The sequence below is a fragment of the Schistosoma mansoni genome, chromosome W (genome assembly GCF_000237925.1).
Source record: "Schistosoma mansoni strain Puerto Rico chromosome W, complete genome".
Taxonomy (NCBI): Eukaryota; Metazoa; Platyhelminthes; class Trematoda; order Strigeidida; family Schistosomatidae; genus Schistosoma; species Schistosoma mansoni.
The window spans coordinates 3,063,654-3,080,351 of record NC_031502.1 but is presented as its reverse complement, the minus strand read 5'-3'; the positions used below and the strand labels follow the sequence as shown (position 1 = coordinate 3,080,351).

Genomic DNA, 16,698 nt, shown 5'->3' with positions numbered 1-16,698 from the left:
AAATATGCCAATTAGACACTGACCAGTTACAGTCCTAAACATCAATGAGAAGATTCAAACAATCAATACTAAGTGGTACAGTGTTTTCATTATTATCGATTTCAATAATGACAATTGAATTGTTTCCAAAGAAATAATCAACATATCGATGATTTTCCTGAATGATATTCAGCAAAATTCATCGAAGGTTTCTATTTGTATTTTAACGTTTATTTATTTACGTGAAAATATTCAATTAAAAAAAGTCACGGAATTATTGTATAAATTATACTTAACTCCTGTTATCTAAATTGATTAGTGATTAATGCAATATTGATAAACATAAATAATTTTAACTTAGCTAAGATGTGGGTACGATGTATCTTCGTTCTTTCTCTTTCTTTGAAATTACCGATAAGGAATCCATTTAAGAAATGTATAATTTATTAGTAAAGTATTCAGAAGTAAATATTTAGATAATGAATAAATTTACTTACTTACTTACATCTGTTACTCCCAATGAAGCATAGGCCGCCAACCAGCATTGTCAAATCCACTTCGTCTTGATAGGTCCTTTCTAGTTCTATCCAACTTTTGTTCATTCTTCTCATGTCTGTCTCTATTTCTCGGCGTAATGTTTCCTTTTGGTCTTCCTCTTCTCCTTTGGCCTTCAGGATTCCATGTGAGGGCTTACCTTGTGACGCAGTTGGGTGATTTCCTCAATGTATGTCCTATACACTTCCAGCGCTTCTTCCTGATTTCTTCCTCTGCTGGATGGAATCTGGTTTGTTGTTTCCCACAGTAGGTTGTTGCTGATAGTGTCTGGCCAACGGATCCGAAGTATCCTGCGTAGACAGCTGTTAATAATTACCTGTATCTTCTGTATGATGGCTTTCGTAGTCTTCCAGGTTTCCACCCCATACAGTAGAAGTGTCTTGACATTTGTATTGAAAATTCTGATCTTTGTATTGATTGACAATTGTTTTGAATTCTATATGTTCTTCTATTGTAGATATGTGATTAAATTCACTTGGTATTCTTTATTTGAATATTCCGATTGATGTTTAGAACTGTAATTGATCATTCTCTTATTTGCATATGCTCATACTACGCATAATCTGAGATGCAGGTACATCCAACTGACCAGTCCCAAATAGGACGAAACGTGCATCCTAGATTCCACTGCTAACCACTATCCATTTTAGCTTATAATGCTTGTGAATTAAGGTAATATCGATGCAGTGCACACAGTATGCACATATGCCAATAAGAGACTGATTAACTGAAGTCCTAAACATCAATGGGAATATTCAAGTGAACAATATCAAGTACATTTCAACTTCACTCGATTGCACAAGCGAGTGGCTATGAGGACTCAGTAGTTAATTGGATAACGTGATGGTTTTTGAAGTGAACGGTACTGGGTTAGATTTCCAGTGTGAATATCAGCTCTGAGATGCCAAGTACTTCCAGCTGATGAGTCTCAAATAGGACGAGACGAGTGTCCTGGATTCCACTGCTAACTACTATCCATCTGTGCTTAGATAAAGATTATTTAAAATAATGCGCATTCAATATTTCCACTTGATTCTAAATAACTAGACGGTTGAAAAGAATTTGCCTATTTAAAAGTTTCAAGTAAAAACGTTATATATATATAATATGAATATGATGATTCAAACATTATCTGAATATATTTCATCATTTGTCTCACTTATGAGAACGTCCTAATGTTTGTTTTCATTTAAAAAATCGTTCGATTTCTTAAACTTTGGTTCTCTTAGAGACAAAATATAGTCTACAATAGAAGGAAGCTGTTATATCGTATGGATTCGTGATATATATGAATGTGCAATTGGAGAGGTAGTGGATTTATTGATCGGAAGCAAATGATACTTGAAATCGTACGAGCAGTCTTGAGTGCTATTCGGCCCTTCCTATCTGCCTAGCCCAGCCCGTTAAGTCCAGAACACAAATAACAGCCTCGGCAATATGAATCATTATTTACAAACATACTGAGTTTTTATACAAACCAAAGTAATCAATAAACTGATTATAACTCAAGAATCGTATGATAATAAGTCAAGGTCAAAATAAAGCTAATGATAAGAGAAATACGAATATGAATAGTTCAGTTACGTAATAATTGTACAATAGGAAATAGGCATATTACATTGATCCATAAATAGATCTAAAGTTACCATTCGTAATTCACCGGGGGATATAACACCTCCCCTTTTTGAGAAATCCGGAGTTGATATCCGGATTTTAAATTTCTCGAATTCCTCCTCCCCCACGAAAGACTGTTGGATCCTCATGTACCCAAGTTACCATTATTGTGCCATTATTTAAAACATATTCGTCGTATTTAACAGAGAATCCACCAGAACTGATTAGATTGTGAGGATCGACGACATTCGATTTGAGGTCACCAGCGTCTGATTCTTCTGAAACAGTTTCCTTGAATTTACTCGGGACCTCATTAGTAGATAATGAATCATTAGGATAATCAGTATCTATGAAAGTTGTATTGGATTCTTGATTATCATTTAATGCATCCGATATTTTTCTCTCATTTTTATAAGAGATTTGAACAGGAACATATGAATCAGCAAAATAATCGGGATCTGGCAGAACAATTAGATAATCTTGATCATTAGATTCATTAGAAAAATTTTTTGCATCATGACTGGTTTGATTTGGCGCCACTGTATTCACTATACTGTTCGGTTTGTTCCCCGTTTCTTCGTGGGCGGGTACTGTAGCAATTTTATGGGCGCTTAATAAGATATTGTCTTTCTGTGAACTGGACGATTCATTGTTCGCACGTTTTATTTCAGGGATAGTAGGATTTGAGCCACGTATAGGGCATGCCTCTGAAACAGACAATACTAGACTACTGGGCTGATCATATGTGACTATTGTTTCGCTTACATTACTGCTTTTCACGGATTCATAGAGGCTTTCCTCTGCATATTCATTTGTTCTGCAATCGACTTCCAGTTCTATACGCAATTTTGAAATTAATGCGGGGGGGGGGAGGATAACAGAAGCAAATTCAATTTTGTTTATTTGAGTGGTAATTGATTTATTAAAGAATAAAATGAGCCAAACTAGGAAAATTAAAATAAATATCTAGTATGTTATCGCTTATACGTAATTCATGTGTAAAGCATTACTTCTCAGTAAAAAGTTGTAGAGATTGTTGATTTTTATGAAGATCATGAACCGATCTCAGTTAGACAACTTTTAAAACATGTAACCACTGGACGACGTTTTGTTGTTGTGTATGATTCTTCAATAGTGCCTATCCACGATTCTGTTATAGGGAATCGGACCCAGGGCCTTTGGCATCAAGTGTGGACACTTAGCTGCTAAACTACTGAGCTAAGATTCGATAATGTTCAAGTTTAAATTTAATCCATTGACAGTATTTTACAACCACATTCTACTGCCTTCTGTAATTTCCTTGCACACGACAGGTTTACGATAATTTTCTAACTTAGATCGGCTTATGTTATCAGCAAAATTATTCATGTTTGTATTGAAATGTAATGAACGGTTCACTCCACAAATTCAATAGTATATTCATTTTATTACATCTATTTTCTTAAAGACTTGATGTTGTTCATTTCAGTGTTTCATTTTCTAAAATACACTGGATGTCTACTTATTCATAATTCTCATAAAAAATAACAAGATATTTAAGTTGTCTTTCATTTCAGACTCATCGTCTATCGAATTCCTATTAGTCTCTAGTGTATTAGAAGATTTATGTTTGTTCATGATAATGAAACTATTGTACGCTTCAATCTAAATCGCATGCCATAAACTTAACACATTTCAATGATGGATATCAGTACGCGATCATACAGTAGTTTAGTTCATTTGTTCCTTTCTGTTCTATGTGAATTCTTGTTGAAAAGGGATTGATAAAGCTAACTTAAATCATTCAACAGCTCTAACATTAATTACATAAGATTTGCAATATTAAAGCAACTATTTTTACTACTAGTCACTTGATTAAAGCAGAATTTAATACTCGGAATCATTTACGACGTAAACAGAAACTCGTAAAAAAGCAACGATTTTTCTGTCAAAGCCGATGTTGTACATATACAGAAACTCAATATAAATCAATGATATTTATTTCCTAAACAAACCTTTTATTAAATCTGAATTCACTTGGTATTGTTTGTTTAAATCTTCCCATTGATGAATCCGAAATAGGACGAAACACTCGTCCTGGATTCCACTGCTAGTCACTGTCCATCTTTATTTCATTATATCGGTTTTACCGATTATTTCAAGCCTAGTATTATACATTTTCATTTTCCAAATAGTTTGTCTGCCAAACTTTCTTCATTTGTTATTTAACAAAAAAAAATGTGTACCTCTCTGAAATTTCATTGTCTTATCGAATATTCATTTCCTTTCGTAAATAGTTATAACAAAAATTTCTTTTTTTTTTTTGTCTATCAGGTTAGTGATTCCGAACTGGTAGACTGGCTACAAAAATATATCTTCAGATTATAAACATTATTATTGAAGTTGGTAATAACAACATACAACATGGTAACTAATTGATTTTTTTTCGTAATTAAATTATATATGATAATAGAAAAAGATACATAAAGTTAAGAGATTTTAGCTTATTTGGAATGTATGATTTATTTTGTTGTATATCATAATTTAGATATGAGGGCGCGGATCAGCATAGTAAGAGCAGCATATTTACAACTAAAGAACATCTGGAACTCAAAACAATTGTCAATCAACACAAAGATCAGAATTTTCAATACAAATGTCAAGACACTTCTACTGTATGGGGTGGAAACCTGGAAGACTACGAAAGCCATCATACAGAAGATACAGGTAATTATTAACAGCTGTCTATGCGAAATACTTCGGATCCGTTGGCCAGACATTATCAACAACAACCCACTGTGAGAGAGAGCAAAACAGATCCCATCCAGTGGAGGAAGAAATCAGGAAGAAGCGCTGGAAGTGTATAGGACATACATTGAGGAAATCACCCAACTGCGTCACAAGGTAAGCCCTCACATGGAATCCTGAAGGCCGAAGGAGTAGAGGTAGACCGAAGAACACATTACGCCGAGAAATGAAGACAGACGTGAGAAGAATGAAGAACAAATGGATAGAACTAGAGAGGAAGGCCCAGGACAGAGTGGATTTGAGAATGCTGGTCAGCGGCCTATACTCCATTGGGAGTAACAGGCGTAAGTAAGTAGCAACGTGTGATAGTTTTGGGTATAAGAAATCAGAGGGTTATTACTGAGTCTTGAGGTATCATTACCAAGTTTTGATTTGATAATTTTGAATAAATCGAGCATTGGGTAAATTGTTATAAACTAGATTTAATGTTAATTTGGTTATTTATTCTCTGAAGAAGTGGCTTACACTGAGTCACGAAACGTCAGAAAATCTAATTCTTCTACTCATTGAGATATTACAAATATATTATTTATATATAGAGGGTTATTACGTTTGAATCAGTCATATATATATATATATATATATATATATATATATATATATAACCTTAATCAATATATTTATGGATGTAACTAGATGGTTTTGATTTAGGGTGTTACTGCTCCGATAGATTACAAAAAATCATCAGAATCTAACGGATATTGTCCGTTCATACTTTTCTTTTGTTGAGTTCATTGTAAAGAGTCAATGTAAGTAATTGTTTGAGAATGCAAAAAGAGTAGTTTACTTACTTAATTACGACTGTTACCCCTCGTCGAGGAGCATAGGCCGCCCACCAGCATTCTTCATCCAACCCTGTCCTGGGCAATTCTTTCCAGTTAACATTCATCTTTTTCATATCTGCTTCTATTTGCCGGCGTAATGTGTTCTTTGGCATTCCTCTTTTCCGCCTCCCTTCAGGATTCCAAGTTAAGGATTGCCTTGTAATGCACATTGGTGATTTCCTTAATGTATGTCCTATCCACTTCCAACGTCTTTTACTGATTTCCTCTTCAGCTGGCAGCTGGTTTGTCCTCTCCCATAAAACGCTGTTGCTGATAGTATCCGGCCAATGGATGTTTAGTATTTTGCGTAGACAACTGTTTATAAATACTTGTACCTTCCTGATGATGGTCGTAGTAGTTCTCCACGTTTCAGCTCCATACAGCAGGACTGTCTTGACGTTCGTATTAAAGATTCTGACCTTGAAATTGGTTGAGAGTTGTTTTGAGTTCCATATGTTCTTCAATTGTAGAAATGCTGCCCTTGCTTTGCCAATCCTCGCTTTTACATCTGCATCCGATCCTCCTTGTTTATCAATGATGCTTCTCAGGTACGTGAATGTTTCCACCTCTTCCAGAGTTTCTCCATCAAGTGTGATTGAGTTGGTGTTCCCCGTGTTGTGTTCGAGAATCTTGCTTTTTCCTTTGTGTATATTGAGGCCTATCGATGCAGAGGCTGCTGCTACATTTGCTGTCTTCGTCTGTATTTGTTTGTGTATGAAAGAGGAGGGCTAGGTCATTTGCAAAGTCCAAATCATGCATCGATTCAAGTTGTGTGTGTGTGTTTAGTTTATCAATGACTATTTAATCTTATTTGTAAATAAAACCACCGATAAGCACATTGTGTAAATAAATAACATCATTAAAAAACTCTACATTGGTTGTTTTTTTGATTTAATCAGTTGAAAAATAAAATGTGACATCTGTTTAAATGCATCCATCAATTAACTAAAATCTTGTATCTATGTACTATACATCAAAGTGAATGGATACAAAGTAGTTGAAATAAATGTACAAATTTATTACCTGAATAATGTGTTTTTTTTAATTGTGTCTGTTTACTCTCATAAATAATGATAAATGGTAATTAATGTTGAATGACGTTAAAAATTAAACAAAAAAATATCAAAAAATCAAGAACAACCACATTATTCCACACAAGAATACTTTTTTAAACATTCTATCTGATGCTTCAACAATACTTCTCTTTGTAGAATGTTTTTTTTCTTAGAAATAAAGGATGAGCTTACAAAATTTAATTAAAAATTATCTCCATACATTGTATAGGATCCTTGTCAACTATGAAACTCATTACAGTTAATGAACTGGAAACTGTTCTTGTTTCGTCTATAATTTTATTCTCTCATGTAATCGATACTTGAAAAACAATGAAACAGAAATGGAATACATTTTGTTACCTTTTTAATTTCTTTAAATTAAAGAAAATGTTTTCAAATATGTTGACTAACATAGACACAAGTAACTTTTATATAAAATTTCACGTTGACTGAATTGACATGTCATTGATATGATTAGATCTATTTTAATTTTAAATTCACTTGGTGTTGTTTACTTGAATATTCCTATTGTTATTTTGGTCTGCAATTAATCAGTCTTTTGTTGGTATATGTGCATCCTGTGTGGAATGACTCGATCTTGCCTGAAGTCACAAGCTTTATAAGCAAAAATGGATAGTGGCTATCGGAGGAATCAAGGACGCGCGTTTCGTTTTATTTGGGACTGGTCAGTTGGATGTACCTGAATCTCAGAGTTGATGTTCACTCTGAGCCTCGAACCCAGCGGCTAAGTGGATAACGCGATGATATTTGAAGGGGACGGTTGATGTTCACGCTGAGAATCTAACCCAGGACACTGAACACACTAAATTATTTTATTTCGATCAGAACTAGGCGTCTGGTAATGACGAAACTAATAATAATTTTTTACAATCGTTACACGTGGTCTATACTTTCAGCCATTTTACTCCCTATTAACAGTTTTGGTGCTGATGTAAATTATTGTTATAGTAACATTACTCACTAAGAGAGATAAACGCGTCCTAATTATTTAACCAATGTTATTCGAACAGATCGAGAGACCTCTAATTTTTTAAGTTTTCTTTGAATAAGGCTATCTCATTTCTGTGTTGTAATTCAATTCACCTGATGGAACATCAGTCTCTAAAAATGCAAACAATGAGAGTATTGTCTCTGAAAGATTGTTTAATACGAAGCTAAATAAGAGTGGATAAGGTAAACAGCCCTAACGAACACCCTGATATCGTCAATCCCGACTGTAGTTTTCCATAATCTCTGAGCAGATTGTGTTTATGTAAGGAGACTGTACGAGGTTGTTTACTTCCTAATACTTGATCTATGAGGCATTTAAAAATATGGTATATAGTCCCGTGAAAGTCATTTTCTTGACACAATATCATTATACACGAACACCAACGTTTTTTCCATTTACATAATTTTCTATGGAAGCTCCAATCATTCGAATCTCGCGAGAGCGGGTTCGTGGATGCGCACTGCTGAGGAGTCCCATAATAGGGCGAAACGGCCGTCCAGTGTTTCCAGGTTTTCCATGGTGGTCTAGCTTCAATTGACTCACGCTTTCAACCATGAAAAATACTAAATCTCCACAAAACCCCTTCTGATAATTAACATTCTATATTTATTCATTATAATTCCCAATACTATATGACTTGGAAACCCCAACAATCAAATGTGTCATTGACTTTAATATTAAAACGGGAGTTCTCTTTTAAGGGGGGTTTTGTGGGGATCTTAGTAATTTTCTATAGTTGAAATCATGAGTCACTTGAAGCTGGACCACTATGCAAAGCCCTCGCACGTGAAACTGATAGGTCCTGAGTTCGAATCTCGCAACGCGGGATCGTGAATGCACACTGCTGAGGAATCCCACAATAGAACAAAAAAAGGCTGTCCAGTGCTTCCAGGTTTTCCATTTTGAATAAATATTTTGTTACCAACAATATGTATTGAGATGTACCCTCTTCATCCAGTATCAATAAAAAGTTAAGTTCAACACTTTAAAATATCCAATTGAATGTATTTCTAATAATCACAAGGTCAAGGTTGTTTATCCACTAACCAGTGAGTATCAATGAACTGATTTATTGAAATTTTTAAGATTAGTGAATAATTATTTAATAGTAATGTCAATACGTTAGATGGAACCTAAAGTAAGTAAGTAAGTAATAATTCAATCATTTCTTATTCATATTACTCTCAAATCAATTTCTCTTATTATCAAGTGTTTCCAACATCAAATAAAACGCTCAATTTAGAAATGAATAACAAGTTTAAACTCTCATCAACTAAAAGTTGGTTTCATAGTCTTTCTTATTTATGACAATTTCAACTAAGGAGAAAATGATAGCTAAATCAAATTAAATCATCATTATTGTATAAAACTTGAAACTATCCCAAATAGCTAATATGTGAATTATCAGAAGGGGGATTTGTGTAGGTTTTAGTAATTTTCTATAGTTGAAATCATGAGTTAGACATTAACACCGTTGGATGCCGGCCAGCTCAGTGGTCTAGTGGTTAAGCGCTCAGGCGCGAGACTGATAGGTCATGGGTTCGAATCTCGCGAGACAGGATCATGAATGCTCATTGCTGAGGAGTCCCACAATAGAACAAAACGACCGTCCAGTGTTTTCACGTTTTCCATGGTGGTCTAGCTTCAATTGATTCATGATTTCAACTTTATAATATGTGAATTCATGATTTTGTTCATAATTTTTTTTTAATGTAGGTATTAACACTAAATGAAAAATATTAATTCAATTGTTTTACGTGCAATTACAACTCAACAAAAACGTTTAAGTTTAATACATAAAGAACTTTATCACTTACCAAACAACATTGAATTTCTTAATTGGCTTGTAATATTAGATCTACGATCAAATAATTTATCCGATCTGCCAATTTTACCAAAAAATGTAAGTTTTGCCGTTTTTTCATTGTTTCATATTGTCTATTAATCTATTTCTTAGCTACAATCACTTAATTTAGGTAATAACTGGTTTACAGTAATACCTAATTCTGTACTTCTATTGACATCACTCAAATCATTGAGTATGTATAATAATCAACTTCAATCTATTCCAAGTATACTTTTCGGTAATTGAAATGTATTACGTAATTTAAATTTCCTCTAGAACGATTGGTTAATCTTGAATATATAAATTTCAATCATAATAACATTCATGCCCTAAGTGATTCAATATCCAAGTATTAAAAGATCATTCATTCATTCATTCATTCTGTTTTTGTTTAGTTTAATCCATTTGAAATATTGGTCAAGTTCTCATAATAAATTAACAACATTACCAGAGTCAATGTGTTCAGTGCTTAATAAATTAGAATATCTGAATCTAGGCTATAATCATATCTTGGCATTGCCATTTAATTTTGGTCTATTAAAAAATATGAAAACACTTATATTACATAAAAATTTTATAACACGTTTACCTGAGGTAAGTAGTGGCATAATTCTTATGAGACTTTGTATTTCAGACATTTGGGCAATTGAAATCATTAAAAGTTTTAGATTTAGCTGGTAATAATTTACAACTTTTACCATCGAATGTAAGTTACTTTATAAAATAGAGATTATTTTATAAAACTGTCCCCAAATGCCCTGGTATATCCGAGAGTGAGGAGAGTCCGTTCTCCCTCTCGAAATGCTCTCACATGGCCACGCGTACACAACCTCTGTCAGGGAAGTCCTACTCACTGACTTCTCGTGACGAGGGTCTTGTTTACGAAATTGAGAGGACGGAAAGCGAATGTCAGGCGCTTTAACCGGGTTGGTGGACACGGAAGTCCCACCTAGGGGAGTTGGAAAACCCTGATTCCAAACCAATGGTGCACATGGGCTCCAGTATTCTGAGATAACAAATGGCGTATGAATCAATCGTTGGTCACCGGCTACCATGGGACTGAATCTCCTTACGATGCTCCACTGTCTTGTGGATCAGATCTTTAGGTCAAAGGCTCCGGGTATGGGCCCCTAAGAAAACCACCTGCTTCAGTTTGAGCACCTGGTCAGTATCAAAGCCCTCACACAAATCGAATGAGTTTTGTGCGGCGCATTTATATCTGGTGCTTCCTTGTACCAATATTTATGTGTTTAAATCAAATCAAATCAAATAATTTTATGAGACTACAGTTTATTATGGAATTAGCTTTTATTACTATTTGACAACTGCCATAGAACTACAAACAGTTAGCGAACTTCGTATATCTGTTTCATCTTAGTAATGAACTTCTACGAAGTCTAAATCCATGATTTCTCATAGGGTCAAATCCAGAACAATCACTATCTATTCTCTTGACTAAGTTGAAGTAAAATAGTAGTTATTTTCAACTTTCGTCAATCCAAAATGTTACTTTCAGTTAGAAATGATAAGAGTTGATAATGTGAATCATTGCATTGGTCTGAAAGCACTATGATCTCCATAGCCAGGAATGTCCTAGGTTTAATTTTATGTGTAGAGTTATCAGTCTACAGTTCTAAGTAGTCCGACAATCAAATAGTTGTCACATTTATACTTGTTCTTAATTACTCCTTAGATGACGGCAGTTGATGATAATAAATGTTGACTTTACACCCGAATAATCTTCAATCAAAGTTCAGTTTGAATCAATTAACTTTTGTTTTTCTATAATTTCAGTTTACACAATTGAAATTAAAAGAATTCTACGCTGAAGCTAATCCATTCACACGAAACGATTTATATACTGCAACGTATAAAGAAAATGTTTTAACATTGAAAGTAGACTGTTTGATATTCACTTTAATGCCAAAACATTTGCTTTCATATAGGAAATTGTTTTACGGAAATTATGCCGTTTAAGATTTATTAAGTAATATCTATAGTGTATTATTCATATTTTATTTTTAGTATTGGTGTTAGTAATCCTTGGTTAGAAAGTATTATAGGATCAAAACAATGGCAATCAGCTGGAATTTGTGCTCGATGTAAAAATCCATTTGTAACTTGGTGGTTAGAAAGTGTCCGATTTGCCAATCGTAAAGAAATAGTAAGTTTTAATGTAATCAGTTTATTCATATATATTATCTAAATAACTTCCTTTGCAATCTGGGATGGTTGATGCTGACAAATTGCAAGTAGTTTATACTGATGTAGATTGTAGCTAAAAGTGAATGTGTACCATAACAGAGACGAGATCCTTTATCTTAGATGTGTCATCTTAGAATTTTTATTAACCAAACTGGAATACATATTGTGCCTCTGTCTCAACACACTTTTATATCCCAACCACTTCTCCTACTGAATTAAGATGGATTTGAAATCATGTTACGTAGAATTTTTCCGATAGACTATATGATACGACGAAGAATACAGCTTATATATATGATCGAATTAGAATATGGTTTCGATTTCTTAGCAAAATGAGTTTTGTTTGAATTTTCATCTTGATATTGTTCGCAAATGCTACCAAGGACAGTCTCAGATAACATAATTAGTAATTAAGTCTGAATTGGTTAAAATTCTACTCACTGACTGATTCCCTGAAAGACTCTCAGGTGATATATATGTACATTACAAATCATAGACATCCGAAATATTTTGTGAAGTACATAGTCATATTTAGTACTGTTATTCACAGAACTGCATAGCTATTTCATAAATCCAGCAGAATAAAAACTTTCTTTGGTCGGTTTTATATGTAGAAATTATCTCAGTTTGAAAATAGTTTCCATCAGGAATAAGATATCAGCTGAAATACAGCTGAAACTAAAGTGGCAACAGGCGTCAACTTCATCTTGCTTTTAACTCCTCGGCAATACAGACTCGTCATACCACATAGAATCAGACTCAAAACCAACATGTCCCACAGTAAATATGATGCTTCACACCTTAAGAACATAAAGCACAATTTCAAACTTCATGTAAATTAGTTCTTACTTAGCTGCAAGAAATCACTTTACCTATGGCTATGTAAATTTCTTACTTAGCAAAAAATACAGCTTCACCTAATGGGCTTTAACAGATTTAAAGTTATAAGTGATAAAAGGTTCCGTAATTCATATGGATTGATGAAACAATGTACTAAACTGTCTTGTAAGATCATTCAGATGACGTTACATTATGGATGGAAAACAGAAGTACGGAAATATTTGCCTCATTTATCATTAGCTTAGATTTTTAATATCGAATCAAACCATTTCTTATTATTAATCGATTTCAATTTGATACAAGCAATTGTTTTTTACAACTTCGTTTCTATGTTTTGCTTTTACTTTCTCTTCCCTAAAAAACATATAGATATCCTCTAAAAAATCTCAGTTGAACAAAGCGTCTTCAGAAGTATTATATCCTTTGAGGACTTTATTTTGTAGTTATCACTGTTTAAATTCAAGTGAAAATTGTTACGAATTAAGTGTTGGCTAATATTGTGCTGCTACGAATTCACCCTTAGTGATGATGAAGAAAATTTAAAGCTGAGAAGGAGGATTTAGAGTGATGTGTACAACTGAACTGGATGCTTTATCCATGAAGTGTCCACTGCATTCCTAGGCAATATTATCATTCTTCTATAATAGGTAACTTGTTTCAGAAGTATGTGCTGATGTTATTGTCCAGAAAGATACTGAAAACTTCATAATTAAATCATCCAACTAAATGAACACAACACTTTGAAATTACTGACAGTGGTACCATTCATGACATTATCTTTCATTGCCCTCTTTTCAAGAAAATGTCAATTCATGAAACCAAGATTTAATCCCATAGCTTATTTACCTCATTTGTCATTTGTTAATTCCAAAAGTAATCACCACTTTCTATTAGTATGAGATTTTTGATGAATGACATCTTGAAAAGTTATTGTATTTATAATTTCAATTAAATGTTTCAAGTTTTCCAGAGTTTTTTTTCTTTCAGAATGTTTTTTTCTTTCGAAAAATCAACATCTAGTGGGAAAGAATAAAACTAGATGAATTCAGTGTGAATTAAACAAATTTGTGGATTGGTTGAAGTTAGACATTAACACCGTTGGATACCGGCTCAGTGGTCTAGTGGTTAAGCGCTCAGGTGCGAGACCGATAGGTCCTTAGTTCGAATTTCGTGAGGCGGGATCGTGGATGCGCACTCTTGAGGAGTCCCAAAATAGGACGAAACGGCCTTCAAGCAGTGCTCCCAGGTATTCCATGGTGGTCTAGCCACAATTGACTCATGATCTCAACTATATAAAAAAAATACTAAAATCCCCACGAAACTCCCTTCTGACAAAAGCATTCTATTGATTTATTACCATCCTTTTGATAATGCTGCGAAATTCTTAGGGATATATATGCGAAATTTCAGTAAAATCATGTATCATGCCTATCTGCTCATTAAAATACTCAATAAGTATCCAATGGTTTTCATTTCTGACTTTAGTTAAATAACAACAGAGAGGGACTATAATCCAATCCTGTTTGTGTATCTTACCGCCAAAATAGTTTCTGAAAATCATATTTATTCATGATTAATTAAAGATACCTGACGAAATCTTTGGAAAAGCATTTCATGCTGCTAAACGTCTCCTATAGCCCTATCATTGGTGGGTGTATAAGCAATATACTACTTTCTTGGTCAGCATCAATCTGTTTTTACAAGTTTAATTGCCCTTGTGGAGTAGATCATAATGGCTGCAAAAAGCTAGATCTCTATAAACGCGTCTCCAAGTACCACTCTACGTGGCTTTCGAAGAAAGAATGTCAAATAAACCTTAGAAAAATATTGGGATATCTCTTTAATTATGAACACGCTATCCCATAAAATACTGTAGTTGCTGGTCTTATGTCGAGCCCACATAGTTTATTCTAGCTTCTAGACAAACCAATTTATCCATTCTTCTCAAGCTACATTTTCACCTTGTTAATTATTCTCGTATCTATCCTGACTGTTTTTATATGAATGTATGTGTGTGTACATCTTATCCTACTCATCACACGTTTGTAGCTTATTTTTTTCTGGCTATAAATATTGATTAACGTTTGATTAAAACGGGTAGGCTCACATACCTTCTCCACTCGGTATCATTTCGCTTCGCTTTTTTCGCTACGTCTCTCTGTTTGTCTGTTCCGATAGACGAATGTACAAAATATACTTATCCGAAATCCAATCTCGTATTTGACTTAATTAATTCCATTATTTACTCACTCGAGTTAAGTCGATAATAATATACGAGGATCGGCGGAATGTATATTTCAGTAACAATCATTCATCCGATCTAACTGGAATCAGATATTCCAGGGCCACAAATCTTATACCTTTTAAAATTACCTTTGCAATCAAACCGTTAAGTTCGAAAGGAACACTAAGTCTGAGGATGCTAGATCCTCAGGAATCACTTGGTAAACGGCTTACTTTTGTAATTTTATTTTGGAAAATTGAATTTCTCATATTTGCGCCAAAAGCGCAAATGTTTGACTTCAGATTGTACTTTGCTCTTGGGAGGACCTTAAAATGTTGTAAACCACTTAAGTTGATGATCTCTAACGAATGGTCGGCGGCCTATTGGAGTTAGATCAACCAGCCAACGTCGAAGTCGCACCTCACCGTTAGTAACTAACGTTGATTACTCTTTCGTCGTATCCAGGTACTATTGTAATGAATGATAACACAGGTGAGGACAACGGGTTATATATTTAGCACAAAATTAATAAGTTAATTGTTAAAATAGGAAAACCATATTCTAATACTTCATTTACAAAATGCTCATTATTTGTCTCGGGCTTCATTGTTCCTGAATTTCCACAACAATTGCTTTCTGTTTCTGTTCTTCCCTCCTCCATGTTCCCAATCTTCCGCGGCCAGATATTCTATTCCTGACTAGTGTTATATACTACTTATGTCGATGTAAGTAGCACACGCACAATATCATATGAGTTTGGAAATGCTAGTATTATTAGAAAACTGATTGTATATTTCAGCATTGTTTGAAATCATGTTTACAAATATGAATTTTCTGTTTTATTGAGAAATTCAATCTAACTATTCATCATTACAAAGTTATTTCTATATAGTTTTGGTGTGTAAAAACAAAACCAAACTAAGTATAGGGTTAGGGAGATTGTTGAATATCATTGAAATCTTGAACTGAACGATGTAAGAAGAAACGCGCTCTGTCCTGGGCCTTCCTTTTTAGTTCTATCCAATTTTCGTTCATTTTTCTCATATCTGTTTCCGTTTCTCGGCGTAATGTGTTCTTTGATCTCCCTCTACTCCTTTGACCTTCAGGATTCCATGTGAGAGCTTGCCTCGTGACGCAGTTGGCTGCTTTCTTCAATGTGTGTCCTATCCACTTCTAGCGCTTCTTGCTGATTTATTCTTTCGCTGGAACCTGGTTTGTTCTCTCCCACAATAGAATGTTGCTGATAGTGTCTGGCCAACCGATCCGAAGTATTTCGTGTAGACAACTGTTAATAAACACCTGTATCTTCTGGATGATGGCTTTCGTAGTTCTCCAAATTTTTCGTTTTACCAGATCTGTTTGCCCAACCATGAGGGTTGGACATGGGGTTAGTGACCCCATCCCGTAGAAAACTAACTCTCTAAAAAAACACTAACCAGAAAAAAATTTAAAAAATTTTGAATTAGACTTAATCATTTTCGACTTGTAATGAAATAACACTATCCTGTGAAAATTAACAAGGAAAATATTTTTCATTTTAGATGAAAACTTAAGAAGAAGTCAAATTTTGTTTAACTAAGAGGAGAATCTCACTACTGATAAGACTGATAAAAATTGTCCCAAGTTCAAAAGTTATTAAAATCACATATAAGAACTTTCGTCTAAATTGGAGCTCATAGTTTCACAGCATTTGAGCGCCGAGTTGATGTAAGTCATTAAATAAGTACAATATATTTGTAAAATCTCAGCAAATGAAT

At 34.0% G+C, this 16,698-nt stretch overlaps 1 protein-coding gene across 1 annotated transcript; it reads left to right on the top strand.

Annotated features, from left to right (window-relative positions):
• Positions 1-9,555: 9,555 nt before the first annotated feature.
• Positions 9,556-13,212, top strand: Smp_153220 (putative leucine-rich repeat-containing protein; the record flags this gene model as incomplete). The annotated part of the gene is made up of 8 exons (XM_018799935.1): positions 9,556-9,729; positions 9,784-9,910; positions 10,139-10,266; positions 10,307-10,378; positions 11,467-11,568; positions 11,619-11,659; positions 11,698-11,836; positions 13,087-13,212. 8 exons carry the CDS (start codon positions 9,556-9,558, stop codon positions 13,210-13,212), a joined length of 909 nt encoding a protein of 302 aa, XP_018653798.1.
• Positions 13,213-16,698: the final 3,486 nt, after the last annotated feature.